The sequence below is a fragment of the Carettochelys insculpta genome, chromosome 14 (assembly GCF_033958435.1).
Source record: "Carettochelys insculpta isolate YL-2023 chromosome 14, ASM3395843v1, whole genome shotgun sequence".
NCBI lineage: Eukaryota > Metazoa > Chordata > Testudines > Carettochelyidae > Carettochelys > Carettochelys insculpta.
This window is the reverse complement of record NC_134150.1, coordinates 39,558,682-39,582,399: the sequence shown is the minus strand read 5'-3', so window position 1 is coordinate 39,582,399 and position 23,718 is coordinate 39,558,682. Positions and strand designations below refer to the sequence as shown.

General features: G+C 57.2%; 1 protein-coding gene across 2 annotated transcripts in view; it reads left to right on the top strand.

Annotated features, from left to right (window-relative positions):
- The window catches only part of GSE1 (Gse1 coiled-coil protein), a 321,434-nt gene that overhangs the window by 106,482 nt on the left and 191,234 nt on the right, over window positions 1–23,718 (top strand). For both annotated transcript variants that reach the window (XM_075008313.1, XM_075008312.1), the window contains exon 2: window positions 14,698–14,875. In XM_075008313.1, coding sequence (XP_074864414.1) covers window positions 14,698–14,875 — 178 coding nt within the window. The remainder of the gene's footprint in view (window positions 1–14,697; window positions 14,876–23,718) is intronic.

Here is a 23,718-nt window from a genome sequence, read left to right as displayed (position 1 = left end):
CTGTTTCTAATGCGGGTCTCACCCCACACATGGAGCTGGAGGGGAGCACGTGGGCACATCTCGAACTGGCCGTCCCCAGTCAGGCATGCAGCCAGCCCCTGGTGCTTTGGTATCTCCCGTGCTGGTCTGCACCTCTGCTCTCCACCTTGCCTATGCCAGCAGCGGCGCCACCGGGCCGGATGGCAGGAGCCAGCTGCCGGGAGCTGCACAGGCGGCGAGGCCGGAGCCCCTTTTGCATATCAATAGGTAGCGCTTTCCAAGGCAGCCCGGCTTAGTCCGTCTCCCCTGGGGCAGGGAGTAATTCCAAAGCCGATTACCTCATGGCTTCCCCCCCTTTGGCGCCCTGGGAGGAGAGGGTGTAAGCTGGTGAGGAGCAGCATACGGTCCCCTATTGGCCAGCTGGAGGGGAGCATCTGATAACCGTTGGGCCTGGCAGCTGGGGGGAGGTTGGAAGGTGTCACACGGACTACAGTGCAGCAGCCAAACCGCAGCCATCCGCTACCGAAGAGCTTGGAGGGTGGACGGAGAAGGCCCCAGCGTTCGTCTGCTATCACTCAGCGGATCTCCGCCCTGCCCGGGGACTGCCTGGTGAAGCAAAGCTGCCCGGCCTGGGTGGACGCGCTCCAGCTTGCAGGCCTCCTGCTGCGGCTCGGACCCAGCTGTGGAGGCAGCGTGTTGAAGTTGTGCCTCAGGTGCCAAAGCTGCTCCCGCAGGCCTCTGAGCGGAAGCCGTAGGGGCTCCCCAGCTTGTTTCAGCCTGGACATTGGAGCTGGTGGCTTCCCTCGGCTCCTCCCGCAAAGGGCTCAGCTGTGCCGTGGAATCTGGGCTCGGTGCTCAGGGTAACGTAGCTTTCTCTGGGGCCTGGCACCCCAGCACCAGGACTCAGGTCTGGAGACTGCCCTTCCACCTCAGCCCGGCATCCGTTGGGAGGCAGGGTTCGGCTCAGCCTGCTAGCAAGAGAGCCGGGCCCTACTCGGTGAGCATCCCAAGGGTGGAGGGGTGGGGCGGCTGTGCGGAGTTTCTCTCACGCCTGCTGGGATCCAGGCCTCCTCATTTCCCAGGGCTCGTCTCTAGTGTTGGCCTGGGGCAACGTTCCCTCTAATTTTTCCCATCCGTGCGCAGAACGAATTTTGCTATGTGCACCGAGGCGTGTGCCGATGTGCACCGCTTATAGAGACACGGGCTGCTGGACATGGGCGCCCTGCTAACCACCTGGGTGGCTTTTGACTCTCTCCTGGGTGGCTGCCCGAGTGCTCAGCATACGGGGAGCACAGGCCTGGGGTTCGGCTCGTGGGCTTTAATCTTGCTGGGGAAGAGCCGGCGTTTGTCTTCGCGCCAAAGCCACACAAGGTGTTTGCCCTGTGGGCCGGCTGCGTGGGAGGTGCCCGGGGTGGGGAAGGCAGGGGCAGGCGAGGAAGGAGGTGCTGTGTGCGCACAGACGTGAAGCAATCTGCCTCTGGGGGTTTAGTTGCTGGGGATGTGTCACAGGATGTTGCTGGGAATGTGTCACAGGGAGGGGGTCAGGGCAGCATCCCCTGAGATGGTGCTGCCCTGGTACCTCTCCCACCTGCCCCCGCTCTCTGGGCACACATTGGACGCTTGCGTAGGTAAGGGCTGGGGCTTGGCTGGGCAGAGAGATGTCACTCCAGGCAGAGTGGGAGGACCAGGATGCTGAGCGAGGATCAGGCTTCCTGGTGACATCTCTGGCACTTCCTCTCTCAGACCAAAGCAGGTCCTCGGCTCCCCCGCCAGGGTGAAGCCAGGCCATGAATAGGAGAGGGGGAGAGCTTCTGTCTCCCATTATACCTGGGTTGGCTGGCCTCCCCGTGCTATCAGTCTGCTCCCTAGAGGCACTTGTGTAACCGCTGAGCTGGCCACTGTCAACCGAAGAGCTCAATGTGCTTGACAAACGTGGGGGAGCATGGTTAGCCCCATTCTACGGATGGGGCAATTGGGGCCCATTAAGCTTAAGGAATTTGCCCAAAGGGCAAATGGAACCCAGTACCCTGCTCCAACCACTGGGCCCTCCTGCCTCTGAACTCGACAGACTGGCTCAGAGGGCTTCTCATAATACCCCATGGTGCTAGGAGGCAGTGCAGCGCTGGGAGAACTGAACACGTGTGTGACGTTTGGTGGGTGCTATTGTCCTGTTTGGGTTGATCCCAGGGCTGAGTTCCCAGCAGAGGTTAACTTCCAGGTGTGTGTGTGTCTTACTCTCTCTGTAGAGTTAAGGGTAGAATTCATATCAGTTCCTATTGCAGCCACCCCCCACAGTGTGCGGTCACCCTGAAGAATTCCCCTGGAAATGAGCTGGCATTTCTTACTGTCATAGCCCAGGCAGGGCTGGAAAATGCTGCTTGGCCAGTGAGCGTTCATCTAATGCGCTGTCAGGCCGTGAGAAACCAAGCCCGCTGGCTGACGGCACGACGCTTTCCATGTTAATAATAACAGCCCTGTCACCTGCACCGCGTGGGGGAAAATGCTGAGTGCACAGCTGCCCCTGGTGGCTTTCACCGGAAGCAATCAGTCACCGCCTTTGCACTAGCCAATCAGCACTGGGGATCGCCCGACATTGTCCCGGCTGCCAAAATGCTAAATGGCTCTTGCGAGGGGTCTCTATCATCTGGATTGGCTGCTGAGCGGGGACGTCACGTGTCTGAGTGGCTCCCATTGTGTCCGTTCCCACCATGCCCTGTATTTTAGTGACACGGGAAGTTCATTGTCCCCTCTATTACTGTCTGGGGCAGAATGAATTTTATTAGGTGCACCAAGGCATGTGCACCACCAAAGGAAACACAGGCTGCCAGCTGTGGGTGCTCTGCCAGTCAGCTGGGCGGCACCTGAATCTCTGCTGGGCGGCTGCCCAAGCGCTCAGCTTACAGGGAGTGCTGGAGGTGTTTAACCGTCTCCTGGCGATCTGTTGCCCATGTAAGAGGGCCGCCAGCCCCTGTGGCAGGGGTCCCAGCATCCTAGCCCTCTGTCTGGAACCACCGTGTTTCCGCTGCAGGCGTGGCCCAATGTGGAGGGGTAGCAGGGAAGTGGGTGGAATGAATCCCAAGAGAGAGAAATACTTGGCACAAGTTCCAGATGCGCACGCAAGCCGTGCCCAGAACCCAGTTGTCACAACACCGGCCTCTGCTCTCTGCGAGCAACTGGCCCCTCCTTCCTTTGGGAGGTTAGACTAGACCCCGGTGAAGTCTGGGGGAGTTGCTGCTGGGGGGGCCAGACCTGCTGTCACCAGGCACAGCTCAGAGACACTGCACCTTTGGGTCCCATAAATGGAGCAAGCTAGGGATGCAACTGGCAAAGTGGAAACAAAGCAGAGTGAGCTCCGTCCAGCAGAGGAGACGGCCGGCTGCCCTTTGGAGAGCTTGCTCCTTGATTCTGAGCAGCACCTCTTGCATGTGATGCATTGGCTAAGCAGGCCCCCCAGGCCCCCCAGGTGTCCCTGAAATGAACCTGCAGTTCTCATGTCACCGGGTGCAGGCCTTGTGCTGCTGCTGTGGCCTCGGGCTCCTTTCGCCCCAGCAGCAGGCTGGGAAGCAGCCGGTCAGGCCCAGCCTCTGCTCAGGGCTTGCTCGCTGCCAGCCCTTGATGGCCGGCCAGCCTCCCCTGCTAAGCTTCTGCAACATTTGTTGAGCTTTAGTGCTTCCTGGCTTATCAGCAGACAAGGTGACGTGTCAGAGGCGGCTTCCCCTGCCCCCACCCTCCCCACAAAGGCGCCTCGGGGTGCTAGTTAACAAGTTAGTGCCCAAATCACTCTGTTTGCCGCTAATTGGTTGTGAGTCTTTGAGGACATGGCCAGGGTGCAAAGCCCTCCCCGGGAGTGGGGATGGAGAGATGGTTTATCGGGCTGGACAGATCCCTCCTAATTGAGCAGATACTCCGTGTTCGCAAACAGATGGCTTCTTTGCATCAATTATTTCTTATCTGTGTAACCAGGACTGATTTCCTGACAGATAGCACGGGGGAAAGTTGAAGGAGGACGAGGCCCAGACACCCGCCCTGGCTGCCACTGTCTGGCACTGCTGTGTGTTTTCCTAACTATACACAATGGCCCTGCTTATGCGCTTGGGAAGGGCAGGGCTGTCGGATAGGGAGGTGCGGGGCTGGAGGGGTCCCTCCCTGGTTAGCACCTGTCCCTGGTTGTTGGATGGCTCAGGATTCCAGTTGCACTCGCCCCGGCTGCTTGGGCACCGGTAGGGCTTTGTTCTGGATCTGACAGGGGGTTGAGACGTGTAGGAAGGCGATCCGCTCTGCTGCTGTCCCGGTGCGTGTTGTTTCTGTGTGTGCTGTGCTGGCACACAGCGAGGCTGAGCCCAAGGGACCGGGTGGCACAAAGAGCTAGTTTCCCTGCTGTGAGGGCGGTGTAAGAGACCGGCTGGCACATGTCCCACCCCATGCCCGATCTGTGAGTGCGGAAGGAAGAGGCTGCCTACCCGTCCCAGTGAGATTGTCCCCTGCGGCGCTGGGCCCCGGTCAGCAAGGGGGAGCGTGACTCGCCTCGGCAGAGGCAGAGTTTGGTGGCCATTGCTGGCAGGGTGGGTACCTCTGGGTCTGAGCAGTCACCGTGCCAAAGGGTGATGGGATGCCCTTTTAGGCGGGAGGGAGGGAGCTGTAGGGCTGGGCAGAGGCAGGGCAGCGAGGAGGCATTGGAGTGTTTTCTCTGGGACCAGAGGGGTTCCGTATTTCAGTCTCGGTTGTTTTTCAGCATTTCCCCGCCCCGTCAGCTGCCTGTCTGTCCATGGTCTGGGGGGCCCATCTGCCAACAGCGGCGTCTTTCTCCCTAGGTCCATTCTGGTCGCCCACCCCACCCCATCTGGAGACCCCGGGGCCTCATCCGCACAGAATCAGGCCCCACTGGCTCCTCCAGAGAGCTCTGTGAGCGCCAGTCGAACAGTGCCACAGAAGGGGCTTGGCACAGACCTGCCCCCACCAGGTTAGGAAAGGGCACGTCTGTGCCAGACAGGGCCAGTGAGTGGGGGTGTTGTGGGCCAACGTCCCGGCTGGATCTCTGCTGACAGGTGATATTCCTCGTGGGGGGCAGGATATGGCTGTCGACAGGACACCGTGGGAACGTGGCTGCACCTCGAGTGTAGACACAGCCGCTGAGGATTTTCCCCTTTCCTTATCGGGCTGGGGCACTGGGGGGCCCTGAGAATTTGCTCCCAGGGGCTTGGGCTGGCTGGGTCTTGTTCACATGCCCAGGGTCGGGCTGATATGGTGCGAGTCCATCCGTCCTCTCCGGTTCTGATCGGCAGTGACCTGGGCAGCTTTTCACCTTTCTCCCCAGCACGAGGGAAGGGTTACTTGCCAGGATCATCTGGGTGTCTCTCACGTAACCAGTTCCCTGCCTAGGCAGGGGCTGCCGGTCCCCCCTGCTCTCCCGCAGGCAGGGGCTGTAACCCTGTGGCCTGGTTCTGGTGGTCGGCTCAGCATTGGTGTGGCCGGCTGGTGTCGGTGGCTGTGTGGGAGGTGCGGACTGGGGCAGGGGTATCCCTCCTGGCTGTGGTAGGAGCGTTCACCTCAGTTTCAAGGCCCCTTGGTGGTTTCCAGGGCACTCTTTTCAGCTGGTGGAGAGGTCTGTGCAGCCCCAGCTCCTCTCCTGTGGCTTCTGCCCCAGGGAGAGTAGACGGCTGTGCTTTGGCCTCCTCCTGTTGAGCTCAGGTTGCCGGCTTGGCGCCAGCCATGGAGCCACGGCGCAGAAGGAAGCAGAACAGGGAGCCTTGCCGGGGTTTGTGTGTTTGCTTGGCAGCGCAGCCTGCTCTGGCACTTCCATCAAGATAATGGCTGTGTCTGGGGAGCCAGGCTGTTCTGCAGAACGTTACATGCCAGATAAGCAAAAGGCTCTCGCCTCTCGCGGGAGAGCGCAGCCCAGCTCCGGCGCTCAGAGGGGAAGAGGAAGGAATCTAACGAAAGGGGCAGGGCTAGCTCCCTCGCAGGAGAACGGGTCAGGATCGCTCCTGGGGCCAGGCTCTGAAATCCAGCCCACTTTTCCCACGCTGCCGGCACAAGCGGCTAGCCTTAGCCTGGGCTGGGACTGAATAAATGGGTTGGCAGCCTTCCCAGTGGAAGGTGGAAGGCAAAACCTGAGCCGGGTTCTCACACTGGAACCTTGCGAAGGGGTCTGATGTGGAATTCAGCGGTGGGCACCCTGCAGCCCATTGGGGTTGTGTGTGCCGCCCGCGAGACATTTTGTTCATCGTTGCCTGTGCACAGAGTTGCCAGATTCCACTGGTTTCCATCTGCACCATGTCCCCCCCACCCTTCCTACAGTGACACGTGTAAAGCAAGTGTAAGCCGCACACCTCAGGGTGTGGTTCACTGGCCCATGTAGGGGCACCTACCCCACGCACACAGAGGAAGACTGAGTCTCCTCTACCACCTTAGCTGAGAGCCAGCAGGCTTTGCACTCCCACTGTAGGGGCTCCTGCACTAAGCTCCAGAGGTCGCAGGTTCAAGTCTGCCCTTGGGCGGTTACACAAGGGCACATGAAGTGAGGTGTGTGCTGATGGCACACAACCTCGTGGGAGCCCTGTGCCCCCTCTCCAGCCAAGGGAAGCGCTGTTGTGGCTCAACCACAGATTCTAGGCACGCTGGCGCCGTTAGCAAAGCTGCCCTGTCCTGGGAGACCGTCTTCATTATGACAAGCTTGGGGCCCACTAAGCAGAAGGAGAGCCACTCGGGTGGCTCGCTGACTAGCCTAAGTCATCCATTGTTGGCTTCTCTCCACTAGGGCTCTAGCTGTAACTCCTGCCTTAGGCTGCAAGGGCAGATGCAGTCAGAATGTGTCTCAGTTGGTCCCTGTTCCACAGCGTGGCCCGAAAGGCCTTAGAGCTGGGCTGGCAAGAAGTGCTGTAAGCTACGGGTGAGCACACAGTGGCACCTTCAGCCTCTCTGAAAATCAAGCTGCTCCTCTTTCCCCACCAGCAGCCCTGGCACGGCATGGCAGTAATCCACCAATGAATAATTATTGAAGGACACCTTCCTCTGATGGGACCGGGGCAACGGTGACCAATCATGTCAGGCACTGCATTTAATTAATACCTGATCTGGTGTCCTTGATTGCGTGACGCCTGTTGCTACCAAGCTAGTAGTAATAATAATTACTAATTATTTGCACAACTCTTTAACGCCTATTCATCTGAGGATCTCCAAGCAGTTCTCAAACCGTAACAAATGACGCGTCCTGTCAGGGAGGTAACCATTTGCCTGGCAGCAAGGTGCAGCCACCTCTGGGCTGGAAAGCGGCAGCTGATTAACATAACACGTGAACTTTGCCGAGTTGTTCCAAGACAAGAAGTGGCACGGAGCCTTACCTAATTTGCAGCTGGGGTGGGGTTAAATGTAGGGAGGCAAAATCCTAGGGTTGGAAGAGACCTGGGGGAGGTCATTGAGTCCAAACTCCTGCTCAAAGACTCAACTAAATGATCCCAGCCAGGGCTTTGTGACAATCGGAATGAGTTGGAATGAGGCCGTGATACCAGGCTTGATACCTTTACTGTAAGGGGGATGTGCCCTGGGGACACCAAGCCCCAATCCGGCTCCCTCTTGACGTTGATGGTAAAACTTCCACTGAATCCAGTGGGCACGGGATCAGATGTCTGATGATTGCAGGCGGTTTCACATCTCCTTGGTGAGAGGGCGCCTGACTAAGGATTGGTCTGATCCAAGGAGCAGTACCCCCAGGGTGACTGGCTGCCTCGTAGCCCCCGGCACCATGCGTGAGACAGGGCCAGTAACACCTCCAGCATGCGTCTCCCGGTGCAGGTTGGGCGATGGAGCCGCCCCTGGTTACCAACGTCCCTGGCTCTCTGTATCTTACACTCCCTTGGATGCCAGCAAACCGGGATTCAGGCAGGGTGTGCCTGTGCCAGCCAGAGCTCCTGGCCTCTGCAGGAACTCAGAGAGGGGCCTGGACCTTGGGGTGCAGTCTCCCCCTAGATCCTCCCACCCCAGCACAGCTCCCCCCAAGAGCCAGCCAGTGCCGTGGGCCCCGGATGAGGTAGGGCTTCCTTCCTTGTCCACAGTCAGGTGACTCCCAGCTAACAGCCAGAGCCATAGCTGGACTGTGCCAAAACTGTCCCCTTGGGCTGTGGCCTCTCTCACTACAACTAGTGGGGGCAAGGAAGAAGGTGCCAGATTCTCTGCATACTTATCTCTGTCCCGCGGGGGCCTGGCCTGGGGAAAAGCCTTGGCCATCTCCGGGGAGACCTTGAACAGAGGAACAAGCCCTTGGCCGCCAGCCATTCAGCAGGCAGAGGAAGGGGGTTGGGAACACAAAGAGTCTGGTTGAAAAACCTGCTGAGGCTGCTGTTCGGGCTATCCTGGCCTCACCTCATGGGGCCCGGTTCCCCATCTCCCAGCATCAGGGCACGAGGTGAGGACGTGACAAGGGGACTGCTGGCCGAGACGTCGCGTTTGCTGCTGATGGCATGAATGGAGCTGATAAGGCCGTGTGGCTACCTCTTCTCCAGAGAACCCCAGCATCTGCAACCTGGGCCCAGCTGTGGGAGGCAGATGCGCCAGCGGCTGTTTCTTGACCAGCCAGCCACCTGACCTGCCCATCTGGGAGCAGTTCCTGGGGTCTCACCTTTGCTATCAGGGGCCTCAGGGCTCAGCTGGTGGCTGGGCTGAACAGAAGCAGCTGTTGGGCAGGTGCTGGGCTCGTTCCCCTGTGCGGAAGTGGAGAGGATTGAGGAGGAGCGGAAGGAATCAGCTGATGGGTGAGCTGAGAAACCTGGATGGTCTTGGAGCTGCTTTGCTCCTGGTCGGCAGTTCAGGCGTGCCAGCAGTGATGGGTAGCCAGGCCACTTGTGTTCAGAGGCACGCCCCCATACAAAATGAGTTTGATGGTTCCCAACCCAGTTCCTCATGGACAGCGGTCTCTGTTGTACAGCCCAGCACTGCAGCATACTGGGTATTTTGGTTGTCAGGATGGAGTGGGACCCAGAGACCCCCCTGCCCTTTCATTCCAGGGGTGGTGTCTCCCCAGCGGGGTTGAAGAGGTACAGGCAGGGTAATCGATTGTGTGGGTGGCTGTTTATAGATAGGCCGGATTTCTGCCTCCGGTCATGGCCTGGGGACACCACATCAGTGCTGAATTCACTTGGCATGAAAGGAAAGTGATCAGCCCAGAAGCCGAGAAGGGATCCCAGGTATGTCTGGGTTTCTTTTTAAGCCAGGGTTCTGTCGATGGGAGTAGACAGGGTTGTGAGGGGAGCTGGTGGGTCCTGAGAGAGTGAGCCCAGGCGGAACTGGGCAGGACTTTGTGACCACCGGAGGGACTCTCTCACCATTTCACTGTGATTGCATGAGGAGGCTGAATTTTGCAAAGAGCCCAGAGATGTGCTTCAGGTGGGTTTGGGCCCCAAATGAGACCGTTTCCCCTTAGAGACACTGTTGATTTGGAGCAAAAGCCCCGCTGAGTCTTCCTGAAACTTCTGACATATGGATTTCATCCTGAAGCAAATCAGCTACCTGTTGCACGCAGCCCAGTCATTGTTTTGCCAGGTTTGTATTTGAACTCCCTGGCTCCCACCCCACCGAACCCTGGCAGTTTGAACAGGGAACTGGATGGAGAGAGGTGGACAAAAACTTGGAGCCAGCCGTGGGCTGGGATTAAATCGTGAATATTTTGTAGGTGCCCCAGTGGCAGTGGAAGCCTCTGACAAGAGCTCCTTCTGTTAGTGGGGAGAGAGCTTAAAACCAGGCAAATGGGTTGAAACTGCAGAAAAGAACAAAATTACCAGGCATTTAGATGAACATAGTAGCATGGGAAAGCATTAGTACAGCTTTGGCAGAGGGAAATCGCACCTCACCAGTCTATTAGAATTCTTAGAGGCAGTCACACGTGGACAGAGATGATCAGGTAGACATACTGCACTCAGGCCTTCGACAAGGTCCCTCAGCAAAGGCTTGTAAGCCAAGTAAGCAGGCTGGGGATGAGAGGGAAGGCTTGCTCATGGATCAGCACCTGGATGGCTCAAGCCCCTGATTAGAAATCAGTGGAGATGAGAGAGCAAGCCCTCCTTTGTCTCTGAGATCTGCAGGCTTGTAGGTTGGTGCATTGGAGAAGGATGAGAGCATGTTCTGTGTCTTGTTGCATAAGGTGCCTAGGGCAGGTTTGCAAAGCATACGCGCTGTTGCCAGGAGAAGTCTCAGCCAGACTGGTTAGATCCGGGCCAGCCCATGTCCCCAGGCATGTCTGGCAGCATGCCCACAGCTTCTTCTCTTGGCTGCGTTGCACTCCAGTTGGAATTTGCTCTGGGATGTGATAGTAGGCGGTGTTTGCATTGCATTGGAGGCATCTGCTGTAGTACCGTGACCTCGTGCTCAGGCCTGGCCCCAGCCAGGGGACGAGGGCGTGTTTTGGACGTAGCATGATGTTGTTTGGGATGTGAGGTCTTGCCTGAGTAGATGAATGCCCGAGTTGTGCCACAGCTGTGCAATGCAGCCTAAACACTATTGCATGCCGGCCTGTATCATTGGAAATACCAGGCTGGTTTTTGCCAGGCACAGGCACAGGCACCGTGGCCGCCCTGCACAGACCCTTGTACCACTGGCCATATCCCACGGGCTTGTCTGCAACTGGGGGTTTGCCCTAATTCCAGCCATCCGTGGCCTGTCACCAGGCTGGCGTTGCTGGTGCTACTCCCTAGTGCACCGTCACTCTTGGCTTCGGTGCTGTCTAGCGTTCCCTGTAGGCTGAGTGGTTGGGCAGCCGCCCAGGAGAGATTCAGGTGCCGCCCAGCTAATTAGCAGAGCGCCTACAGCTCCCCGCGGTCAGCTGCCTGCATTTCTATAGCTGGTGCACATCCACACATGCCTCGGTGCACATAACATTCAGTTGGCCCTGGCTGGAAAGCATTAGAGGGAACGCTGGTGCCATCTAGCCTGACTTCAGGCCGGGCTAAGATGAACTGGGTGCGTTCTGTGGTTGTGCCTGGCTATCGCAAGGTGCTGTACAAGTGCTGGCTGGGATCCCCTGCGCAGATGAGACCTCTGATGCGCAGGGATGGAGGGAGCAGGGAGCCTGTTACCATCCATGTCAAATAGCCCCAAGACTCGCTCTGTGGGGTTCAGGCCCTGGCGCATCCTTTTTCCTGCACATGCCTGTAGCCTTCCCCTGTAAGGCGCCTCCCGCTGATGCTGCCGCTTGGTGCCCAATTAAACCGGAGGCCGCGCAGTAAAAAGCCCAACATGCAGCAATCAGTCCTGCCATGCGGAAAGAGTTGCTTTCTATTAATAATTGCAAAAGAGAAGCAGCAGCTCAGAGTTACACCCGTGTTTCCCTTAACGAGCCCTGTGGGACCGTGGGCCGGCTGCCTAGCAGATCTTGCATGGTGGCAAAGGTGCCAGCCTCTCCCATCCTCGGCCTCGCTCCAAGCAGCTGGGTGACTGGGTGGAAAGCTGCCAGTTGGAGTCAGTAAGTGTTGCCTCTTGAGGGCTGGTGGGATTTGTCGAGTGCTCGCGGTTGTGCAGTGGTACCATATGGATTCCATAAATTAAACCTTTCCAGGAAGCGAATGGTAAATTTATACGTCTGCTCACATGTGTGCCTCATTGATTCTAAGAGCTTCCCAGCAAAATTCATGGACCATTCTTCTTACTGAGATGCTCCCAGTTCTATAGGACTAAACCATCGAAAAATTGGATCAACATAAAATACTTTCTTCACAGCAGCCTCGGCCTTAGTGCTTGTACATTGTACTGGGGACCCCTTGCCCCCCCCCACCGGTGCATACTGACTTCATCTAAATGCTCCTTCCTTGACCTAAAACCTCCTGCTTTGACTACCCTCTCTAGGCTGTCTGGTCCCTGTCTGGTCCCTGACCAGCTGTCTGGTCCCTGTCTTTCCCCTTTTGCTAAGTCCTGTGGTGTACAGGGACCAGCCGTATCCTCTCTGGAATCCTACAGCAGGAGGGGGCTGGTGACAGTTGTGGCTGGGAGGAGCCGGGTTAGCTGCACGTTCCAGGAAGGTCTGGGTTCTACCCAGACATGGGTATTTACTGCTCTGCTGGGAGAGGCATAGTCCCCTCTGGGTTCAGCAGGTCCCTGTGCCCAGGCGTGTTAGTGTGGGGCGGTGTTTTGCCTGCCGTGTGCTGTGATTGTGGGGTTGGCTCTGGGGTCCAGGGGGGTGAGGTTGTGCATTGCACCTGTTCTCTGCAGACCTGCCTGCAACCTGAAGTGCTCCCCCATAGGCATGTCTGCATGACAGGCAGGGCCTCCCAGCCCTCTGGAGTGTGGCAGAGAGCGCTGTGGACTTTGTGGCACTGGCAGAGGCTCTGGCTGGTTACCCAAGCACAGAGCCAGCCAAGGGCAAGGGTGGGCCTGAGCTCAGGTGGCCAGCGCACCCTGCAACATGCACAGAGCCCCCTTCAGCACAGCAGCATGTGACCGTCTTCCACGAGTCGGTCTGTGAGCTGGAAGGCTCCCTGACCGTGGCTGGCGCAGGTGACTTGGGTCTCTCGCTCTGCATAAGTCTCCTCCCATTCATTAAGACGAACTGAGGCAGATCTGCTACCCTGCAGCCCTGCGAAGAATCCCCTTGCAGCTGGGGGATTTCTCTGTAGCTAGTCTTTGGCGGCCAACAGCCTATGGCGCGAGGCCAGTCTCTGTCCTCAGGCTTTAGCAGGATGGCTGAGCTGCGTGAGTAGTTGGCTGAGTTCAGCTGGACAGCTTTCGTCAAGCTGGCATGCCCCTATCCATGAATCACACCTGCACAGTGGGTTCTGGGCTGCGTTCACCCACCTTCTAGGGTTTCTGTTGCAGGCGGGACTGAGTTTATAAGCTTAAACCATTACCTGGCCGATCATGGGCTTCTCCTCTCTGCTCGTCTCCTCTGCCTTCCGCTACCTCCCTTTTTAACATGCCCGGGTTGAAGGTAACGAGACACACCTGGTCTGGCTATTAGGGAGAGTTCTGTAGAATAGCTCTAAGCAGCTCCATAAAGTCTGTCACTTTGGAAGGTGCAGGCTCGGTATGTAGGTTCACATGCAGTGAGGGGCCATGAACGTTAAACAAAACGAAAATACTGGTTTATTGCAGGTCTGTCTCAAAGATGGAAAAAATCCATTCCAGCCCAAGTGTGTGCAGTTAGGGAGCTAGAATGTGGATTGCTTTAGTTACTGCCACTTATTAAAGCTACAAAAAACTGAGAACGGTACAGTTGCTTGCGCACTAATGAGCGGATGACAGATGCTGCAAGTCAGGGCACGCAACGGAGCCGAGGCTGGAGAGGGTGAGTGACAGCAGGCCTGACAGCCGTGGCAGGCAAGGGAAGTGGTAACGCAAAGTAAAAAGGGTTTGGTTCAAATACCAAAATAAAGCAGCAGCAGATAGATTTGTGAGGTTGCTAATAACCCCCTGGCAGCTCTGGCACCTGCTGGACAAAAGCGTGGCGCTGGTGAATGAGAAAGAAAGTTGCGAAGGGCTGGGAACAGGGCTGGAACCTCAGCTGAAGGAGCGCCAGCCAGTGTAGGCTGTCCTGCTCCCCGCTAGCCACGGATCTGTCTCCGAAAATGAAACGGGAAGTGGAAGACGTTCTGAACAGGCAGCAAAACAGACTAGTGTCGCTTCCTTCTTCCAGCCCTTCAAAGTGCAAAATGTAAACCAACCGCAGCAGCTGAGTTAAGTTGAGAGCTTTGAAGGCCCTCCCTTCATGCCCTGCCAGTCGCACGGATATAAGGGAATTCGTGTACTACAGTGCAGCGATGATTCAGAGGCGGCTTGATGGCCACCTCTGCGTAGCTGTGCAGGAAGAAGTGCGTTACTAGAAGGCTCTTTAACTCGGCAGATGAGGTGCCATGAGACCCAGTGGCTGGAAGAGGAAATCAGCCAACTTTGGAAACGAGACCTATATTGTTAATGGGGAGACAATTGACCCTTAGGTCAGGTTGCTGGGAGGTGTGAGGGGTGTTCACATCACAGGGAGTCCAAACACTGAAAGTACAGGCCTGATCCTGCACTGGCACAAAGGGAAGGAGGCTCGGTGAGCTGCCACTGATTTACACCAGCTGTGGATCTGGCCCTGTACATCTTTCTAAAACAGATGCTCTATATGGTGCCCAGGTTACTGGGCCCAATGCAGAAATGTCTGAGTGAGGCTCTCTGGCCTGTGTGGGGTGGGAGCTCAGACTGGATAATCCTTGCTAGCTTCAGAATCATCCTTTGAATCTAGGACACGTACCCTCCCTGCATCCCTTCAGCAAGAGCCTCGTGTACCGTGATCGCATGCTCACAGCCGAGGGGAGGGAAGTTGTACACTGGCCCATTGAGTAATCAGCCGCAGCATAATCAGCCAGCAGCCACTGGCAAGGAGAGGGATGGTGCTTTGATAACTGTCCTCCCTCCTCTACCGCTCCAAAGCCTTTCTTGTCTCATCTGGGCACTCAGACCCAGCTGTAAGCCCCGTGAGACATGGAGCTGGCTGGCTGGTGAGCTGCACACAGCTCCTCTACCCAGCCACATGCAATCTGCCTGGAAGGAGAAAGCATCCTGTATCCCTCCATACCCCCAGTGCTCATGGGCCACATGCCTGCCAGAGGACCCTGCTTTCTCCAGGCTAGGAGTGAGAATGGGGGAGTGGCAGGGGGCAGGAGGGCTGCTGCTTAGTGCTGAAACTGATGCTGGTTGTCAGCTACTGAATATCCGGGCCGGGAGAGGTTTTGAGTCCTTGTTCTGCTTTTGTTCCAGGGGTCACCCTCTTCTCTGGAGACAGCTGCTGTGAAGCCGGCTGTTGGCGAGCCCAGACAGCGACTGGCAGGCCCGGGAGAGAGCCTTGGTGCAAGGATCGGCACTGCCCAGGAGATTGGCTCTGACCGCGGCCAGCGGCCGGGCGTGGATGTGGAAGGTGCAGACCAGGGAGCTACAAGTAGGTGTTAGATTTCTTGTCCGGGCCTGGGGGGCCGCCTGCAAGAGGGGAGGGGCGGGGAGGGGAGAGCTCTGGGCCTGCACACCTGTGATCCATCATCTCTGTGGTGCTCTGAGTGCCTACAGTGAGGCTTGGGCCATGAGCTGTAGTGTGTGCAGGAGGGCCAGGGGCTTTGCCCCAGGGACACCCGGGTGGTCCAGGAAGTGACGGCAGCGCGTTGGTCCTTCCCTCCCTCGAGCGAAGGCCACTCGGGATTGGCCTCTTCAGCCTGGCCCAGCTCCTCTTGTGGAGGGTGCAGCTTCCGCCCCCCACCTTGGGGCTGGAGCCTGCTGTCCTTGCCAGGCAGAACTCCCAGCGGCTCTGGGAGGAAGCTTTGCCTGTGCGAGGACCCTGGGACTGGCCCTTGCTGTGTGCTGGGCGAGCTGGCTGGATTCCCCTCCCAGACCCAGTGCAGCACCTTGGTGGGTGCGGTGTTGGTGCCTTGCCCTCCACATCTCTGGGCAAGCCCCAGGAAGCTGCAGTGTGAGTCGAGGTACAGGGCAGCTGGAAATGCGGCCGTCCTGTCATTGCCGATAGAGCAGCCCCTGGCCTGCGCCAGAGCCTGCTGGATGCTCTGGCTGAGCAGGTTTCCCTTTGTGTGTCTGTGGGCTGAGGGAGGGGATTGCATATGGGGGAGCATATTGCTCTGGGCAGGCGGTAGGGGACAGGGGTGACTGAGGACCGTCTGCCAAACCCTGGCTCCCCTATTCATGCACCTGGCCCCGGCCTGCATCTCCTCAGTCTGTTCCACCCGCTGCCCCTCTGCTCACACAGCGCCCCCAGGGCTGGGGAAAGGCGGCCCCACGTGCGCTGGGAACCGACGTGAAAGCCCCGTGCGCAGGCTGCCTGGCACCTGTGGCCCCCTGCATTGCCTGTTCCTGGGGATGCAGTGAGCCAGGGCTGGACGCTTGGTGGCACCTGGATGTATAAGGTTCTTACTCCTGGGGCCAGGCCCTGGCTCTCCCTGCCGGGTACCAGGGAGAGGCCCATGGCAATGCCACCCACACCTCTGCTGCCATGGATCTGGGGCTGGGCTGGGCTCCCTCTCCCAGAGTTTGGAGCCTCGTCAGGCAGGAGCAGCCGCATTCCTCGGGGAGGTGTCACTCACCTGCCCAGGCCGGGCTTGTTTGCAAGCTGTGTTCCCGGTGGCACTCGCGGGGCACCGGCTGCTTTGATGTGGTGGCCGCCGCCTGCGCCAGCTCTCGGCAGAGGAGGAGAAGAGAGAGAGACGCGCTGGCGGGCAGGGGAGCTGCAGGTGCAGCAGGCAGTGGAGTGCACCAGGCCGGGAGCCCTGTGTGGACCCGTTGCCATGCCGACAGCTGGAGCAGCCTTTGGGAGAGGGATGGAGCTTGAGGGCAGGGTGGATCTGGGTCCTGTTCTCAGCTCTTGCCCTGGCCGGCCAGCAGCCTTGGGCAAATCCCTGACAGGCCTAGCCCTGCAGGGTCACTGTGAGATCTGAGCGGAAAGGGCTGCAGCAGAGCACAGGGTCTACCTATGGGCCAGAGCTCCCTGGCCCACACTGCCTGAGGAAGGCCATTATTCTGCACGATGGGGTGCTGTTACTGGGGGGTTGGCTAAGCCTGGGCCAGGCTGGATGGTCCCTGAGCCAGCCCCTCCCCTCGAATCGAGCCTAGGCTACATGTCCTCTGTGGGGCCTGCTGCCACGACCCACTCGCGCTGGGGCTGGAGCAGCACCCCAGGGAACGCTTACTGCCCCGGTTGCTAGCTCAGCAGAGCCGGCCAGCGTGGAGGGAAAGCACCAACAGGCCCCACCCAAGGGAGCTGCATTATCCTTTCACGCACAGCTAGCACAGATTCAGGTGGCAGAGCCAGACCTGCATTTATTATGCTGCTGGGCAAGGGTGACATTGACTAATGGCTCATTAGGTGCCTGCCACATTTCGTCTGCGGGCCACGTCCCAGGGCACCCGTGTTCCCGCTCTGGATCCCAGCACACGGGAGTCCCTGCCCCACATGCTGACGGGTGGGGACCAGCACTTGCCTTGCAAGGTGAAGAGTGAGAGAGAGCCATCAAGGCCTCTGTATCCAAATTTGTGCCATCTGCTGGCAGTGACGCAGGATTGCTGAGCCGCCTGGCTTCAAGCCTGTGGCCTCCAGCTCTGTCTCAGCTACTGTCAAGCCCTGTCCATGCGAGGCCTCCATCTCGCAGGCCGGTTAGCGGCTGTGCCCTGCAGCCCTGCGAACGTCTGTGTGTGTGTGTGTGTGTGTGCGTGCGCCGACTCTTGTGTGTGCCTGCTTGGCACGCAGATTCTGCAGGGCGCTGTGCCTGCAGCTTCCCGGGCAGCCGTCCTAGCTGGAACAGCCGAGCTGTGAGGATGATTGGCAGCTCGAGATGCCATGACTGATTGTCGCGCTGAGGGGTAGCACAGAGTGGATCCAGGCTTTCAGTGCCAGTGGGCTGCCCAGCAGGCGGGGCTGGCACAGGGTGGGGAGGGCTTTGATGCTGGGCTGTGCTTCCAGGCTTCACTCTACCAGCAGTGGGTGTGACTCACCAGGCCTCCTGAGCGGCGAGGGGCTTGCCGTGGTCAGAGATGCTGCTGGATGGCTGCAAAGGTGCTGGCTGCTTTCCAGGAGAGCCCCACCCCCAGGAAATCCTGACCTGGCCTCTGAGATGCTGAAAGGCAGAGGTGCTCCCTGCTTTGGGGGAAGCGGGTACTGGGCACAAGACAGAGCCAAGCCTGTGAGCCCCCCGCTGTTAGCATGGCAGGAGGCTTTGCAGTGCGGATAGCGGTTCTGTACACACCTGCTGAGTCCAGGACAGGACCCAGGGAGGACCCAAAGAGAACCACAGGCTCTGCTTGTCGTCAGCAGCCTCAGGGAGAATCCCCACTCGCATTCCTTAAAGCAGAGGCCTGTTGCTTCTCTACTGTGCTCTGGGAACCTGCAGTGGGGCATTTGGAATCCTGGGGCTGCCCCCTCCACCCGGAGTGCCGGGAGGTGCTACTCACCAGCTCTCTGTTTTTCCCATCCGTGCGCGGAATACTATTTATGTGCACTGAGGCACGTGCGAACGTGCACCACCAATAGAAACACCAAACCTAGCAGTGAGTGCCTCTGTCATCAGCTGGGTAGCACGTAAATTTCTCCTGAGTGACCGCACCGCTTACAGGGAACACCGCCACTCACGCCAAGACCTCCAGTCCCTGCAAGCAGGCGGGCTTTGCAGAGACACAGACATGTGCTGCACCGACCCCTGGGCCGGTCACCGCTGATGCCGGCTGCTTGCATCCTGCCGCTTTCTGCCCCACCCTGATGCGACTCAGTCTGGAAACAGCTCAGCATAACTCCTCCTGGGTATTTAGGAGGGACTTTACTTTCTGCCAGGCTTTAATTACATGATCGCACAGGACGGCTGCCTCATACAGTGCCCAGGATGAAGTGAGCGGCTATTATTCCATTTCATCCTCCTTGTTCAGCAAATGTCCCAGGCCTGATTTCCTGCCCAGAAGCTGAGCCCTGCAGTAAATGAAATACAATGGTATTAATTCCCTCACTGACTTTTCTGTGGCACTTAAGTTGCACTGACTTGCCCAGAGTCGCATGGGAACTCTGTAGCAGAGGCAGAGATAGGACTGCGTTCTCCGGGGCTGCAGTCAGCATACTCCACTACAGGTTCCACCTCTCTGGTCTGTCACCCTGGGAACCTCAGTGGTCTGGAGCAAGGGATGTTGCTGGACTGGAGTGCTGAATGCAACCCCATCCTTGGCCACCCCTGCTGGCCTGCTGGATCTCACTGCAGCGGTGAGGTCTCCTCTCCAGCCTGGTTTGTGGGGGGCAAATAGGGGATGCTAGTTCCCCAACCCCAGCTCTGGGAGCAGCTGCTGGGGGATGCTGGCTCCCCAGCTCTACAATGGGCAGCTGGGGGTCACCTGCTCCCCGGCCATGGCTCCATGCGGGGGCAGCCAGCTCTCTGGCCCTGGCTCCACAGGGCTGCCAGGGGGTGCCGCCTCTGGCGCTGGCCCCGCTGGCCCCTGTAGGGCTGATGGGAGGCAAGCTTTACTTGCCTTCCTGCCCTGGCCCTCTGGTTCAGAAACATCCCTTGTCTGGTAGGATGCTCCTGGACCAGAGAGCTGGGGCAGGAGGGACCAAAGAATGCCTGTTTTCAGGGGTTCAACCTGTACGAGGCTTTCCTTTCTCTTCCTGTAATATCTCAGCTCCTTCACTCTACAGCCTTAGTTCCTCCATCGAGCAGGTCGAGCCAATGCACTGAATGAGGCCAGGGTCCTGTGGAAAAAAACATGGGGTCATGGATTTGAAATCTCTAATCAATGTTCCCTCTAATTATTTGCATCCAAGGGCAGAACATATTTTGTTATGTGCACCCAGGCATGTGTGGATGTGCACCACCAGTAGAAACACACGCTGCCCACTGTGGGCGCTCTGCTAATCAGCTGGGCGGCACCTGAATCTCTCCTGGGCTGCCGCCCAAGCGCTCAGCTTTCAAGGAGCACTGCCTGTAATCATAATGCATAATGCACCCTTCATTCTGGCAGCCTGGGTGTGTGACTTTGCAACAGTAACCTTCTTTGAATGGAGTGTTTAGTCGTGATTTCCTGTCTTAAAACCCTCTGAAAAATCAGGAGTATTTGTGTCTGGAACTTGGGTCATCAGCAGGGTTGGGACCTTCAGATTTACAGCACTTATAGATTTATAGACCGGGGTGGCCAACCAGTTAGGGACAAAGAGCCCCAGACAGACTGCAAAGAGCCACGTAGTATATATTTATTTTTATCTACTTGTCTATCTATAGATAGATAAAATATATATGTGGTTCAGTGTCCTCCCCTAGAGCCAGGCACCCCCCTCCTCCAGAACCAGGCACCCCATCTCCCCACTATAACCCAACCTCACCCCGCCCCCCAGAGCCAGGACTCCCAGCCCCCCACTCTAACTCAATGCCATCAACTCACCAGAGCCACTGTCACCACCCCAGACCCACCGCCGCACGCTTCTCCCACCAGACGCTGGGGCATGTGTGCAGAGCAGCGGATGGTGCTTGTGGCATTCAGCTCTGAGGAGGAGCCACATTTAATGGCTCAAAGAGCCGCAGGTTGGCCACCCCTGGAGTAGACCTCTACTCCTTGAGCTAGTAGCAGAAGTAGATTGTTATCCTCTGGGTCAGCCGGTCGTGGGACGGGGAAGAGATGCATTTTGCCAGTGGGACTCCCAGCTATTTGTCGGCAGCAGAGGAGTGTTGAGACCAAGGGCCCTGAATTACAATCTAGGTTCTGAAGGGGAGTGCGTTTTAGTGGTTACAGACCGTTCTGGTCCTGTCCCTTCCTACTCTGTTTCTTGCCCAGCTCCTCCCCAACCTCATCCCATTTTGCTCTTGTCTTCACCTATCTGCATGTGAGTGAAGCTATTCCCTCCTTTTCTCTCCGTGCTGCGTGGGTGCCAGCAGAAGGTGCAGTCTCCTACTCTCAGTTCACCTGCCTGGTACCACCTCGACCCCAAAAGGGCGAAGTCTCAATTGCAGGGGAAGGGCTACTCAGCTTCTGTTGCCCAAGGACAGAGCATGCTCAGTGCTGAGCAGGTTTTTGGAGAATTTAGCTGTCAGACTCTAACAGAACATGTGCAATGGTAATTTGGACAAGGTCATAATTCAGCAAAATGTGGGTGAATTTCCCTGGGTAAAGGACAGATTTCAGTTCCCTGCTCCTCAGCACTGGAGAATTAGAGCTTCTCCATGAAACAGCTGTGAAGAATTTTCTGTGTATTTTTTCCCCTATGTCATTCTCCGAAACAGGTGAACTGTTTTAGCTGAAACATTTCTGGTTTTTCAAATTGTCCGCAGCAGCCCATGGTTAAAGCCTGATCAAGTTCTAAGCCACTGGAAAGAAGGTCTTATGGTGGGAAGAGGTGAGCCACCCTAGCTGTGGGTGTCACTGTCAGCTCTGCCTATAATGGGGTGAACATGTACTCCGTGACTCCTTGTACGCGCGCATATATAATATCTGCTGATGAAGCCACAAATGCATTCACTAGGAAAATTAAAAAATTAACAGGCATCGGCTCGCATGAGATAAAAGCATCTCTTTATACCTTGTGAGAATGGCTGATAAGAGCATTTGTTCCTCTCTATTCTTTAAAGAGAGGCAATAAAACTTTAAAATAGAAAAGAAAAGGAGGTGGTGGGGAGAAGGGTGCTGGCATGGCCCACCTAAGGAGTCCATGGGACGCTCAGCAGCCGAGCTAGTGATCACCAAGGGCAGTAGAGGAAGAAGTCAGTGGAAGCTGAGGGGGCGAAGGGGTTTCGGGAGTGAGCGCTGAATGGGGATATTGGGTGTGGGCGAGGGGGCAGGGTTTGAAGGAGAATATCTAGCAAGGCTTGTTTCTCAGGCACCCATTGCTGGGCTCCTGGAACGTCTGGGCACTGTTGTTTTTGCAACCACTGTCTTGGCAAGTCTGCTGTGCCCCCACCCCACCCCTCTTCCCTGCATCTGTGTAGCAGGAAGCACTGAGATTGGAACTGGCTGGCCAGGGAAACCTTTGGGAAGCAACAGGCCCTGAAGCGCTAGGGCTGAGGGAGTGGAGGGTTTGGCCAGCTGAGACTGCCTGGCAAGGGGGCCAGAGCAGGGGTGCCTGTGGTGGCTGGGTTAGTGATCAGAACCTAGGCTTGGCAAAAGAAAGTGGGGGGCCTGGAACATCATTTCTCAGGGGCCACCCCCCCTCCCATTTCACTTTATACAGCAATTACTGAAGATCTGGGGTTACTCTCTTGAGCTCAGGGCCCTGGTATCTTTGTCCTCCCTTTTCCCTTCTCATCAGCCCTGGCCACACCCTTGTCCCTTTAAGAACTGGGCTGAGACCTACTAGGGTCCCCAGGTGGTTTGGTTATTGCTCAGTGGGTGTTTGGGAGGCATCCGGCTGTGAGTGCAAAAGGCAGCCTGCTAGGTGTTTGATTACTGCTGGGTTCAGAGCAAGAGCCCGGAGGCAGGTGGCCATAAACCCAGGCATCCTCCGGCTTCCTTTGGATGTGCTCCATCGGATCAACCCCTCCCACTCACTCGAGCTCCCCCCGGGTGTCCCAGGAGCCTTGCAGTGCGGGGAAGGTGCTGTCATCTTCCATTTGTCCGGCAGGTGGCATCCTAGTGCCCTGAGAAATATCCCACGCTGTCCCCCTCACCTTCTCCCTGTGGGCAGCAAACTCACAGGCCCTTATCTGTGCAGGGTCCAGGCTGATGGCAACCCAGGCATGTGCAGCACAGTTCCTGGGGGGGCAGTAGGCCAAGCAGCCTGTGACAGGGCAGGCTGGCACCCCTGTGTGCCCCCTCTCTTGGTGCTTGCCAGGCTTCCTGGTGAGTCGGCTCCACAACAGCCCTGCCGTGGGCTTAGGCGAGTGGCAGGAGGTTCCTCCCACGATGATGCCTAAAAGGCCCAGCCTGGCATCTCCCTGGGCAGGGCTCCCTTGGGGCGGGTGAGTGTGTGTCTGGCAGGGATCTTTGGAAGTGCGTTGGGTCTGACAGCTGGCTGAGAAGTGCCAGGGATCTGTGAGGGGTTGAGGGGAGCCTGGCTGATAGACCTGGGCGGCCTAATGCATCCTGTCCCACTCCTGTACCCCAGCTTCTGCTGCAGGTGTGCCCCTTGCCCTGGCTGGAGTCTGTCCTGGGCGGCTCCTGCCCTGCCAGATCTGCCCTGCCAAGCTTGTGACTGTACTACATGATGGGGTCAAATTTAGCTACGACAGATCAGGAAAGGGATCTTGGAGTTATAGTGGATAGTTCTCTGAAGACATCCACGCAGTGTGCAGCGGCAGTTAGTAAGGCAAATAGGATGTTAGGAATTATTAAAAAAGGGATCGATAATAAGACAAAAGATATCATACTTCCCCTATATAAAACTATGGTACGCCCACATCTCGAGTACTGCGTGCAGATGTGGTCTCCTCACCTCAAAAAAGATATATTGGCATTAGAAAAGGTTCAGAAAAGGGCGACTAAGATGATTAGGGGCTTGGAAAGGGTCCCATATGGGGAGAGGCTAGAGAGACTGGGACTTTTCAGTTTGGAAAAAAGGCGATTGAGGGGCGATATGATAGAGGTATATAAAATCATGAATGGTGTGGAGAAAGTGAATATAGAAAAATTATTTACCTTTTCCCATAATACAAGAACTAGGGGACACCAAATGAAATTGATGGGTAGTAGGTTCAAAACTAATAAAAGGAAATTTTTCTTCACACAGCGCACAGTCAACCTGTGGAACTCCTTGCCCGAGGAGGCTGTGAAGGCCAGGACTCTATTAGGGTTTAAAAAAGAGCTTGATAAATTTTTGCAGGTTAGGTCCATAAATGGCTATTAGCCAGGGATAAAGTATGGTGCCCTAGCCTTCAGAACAAGGGCAGGAGATGGATGGCAGGAGATAAATCACTTGATCATTGTCTTCTGTTCTCCTTCTTTGGGGCACCTGGCATTGGCCACCGTCGGCAGATGGGATGCTGGGCTTGATGGACCTTTGGTCTGACCCAGTATGGCCATTCTTATGTTCTTATGTTCTTATGTTCTTATGACTGGTCTCCGGGAGCATGTGATTTCCTTCTTCCTGGGTCTGTGCTCCCCACTTCTGCCCTCACCTCCCCCTGCTCCATGGGACCTACGCCCCACATCTCTGCCCCCATCCTCCCTTCTTTCCCCCACCCCCACTGTTTCCTGGGGCTTGTACCAACCCCATCCCCCCTGCTCCAGGGGCCTGCCCCCTACCTCTGCCTCATCCCCCCTGCTCCAGGGGGCTTTCCCCCCACCCCTGCCTGATCCCCCCTGCTCCAGGGGGCCTGCCCCCACCTC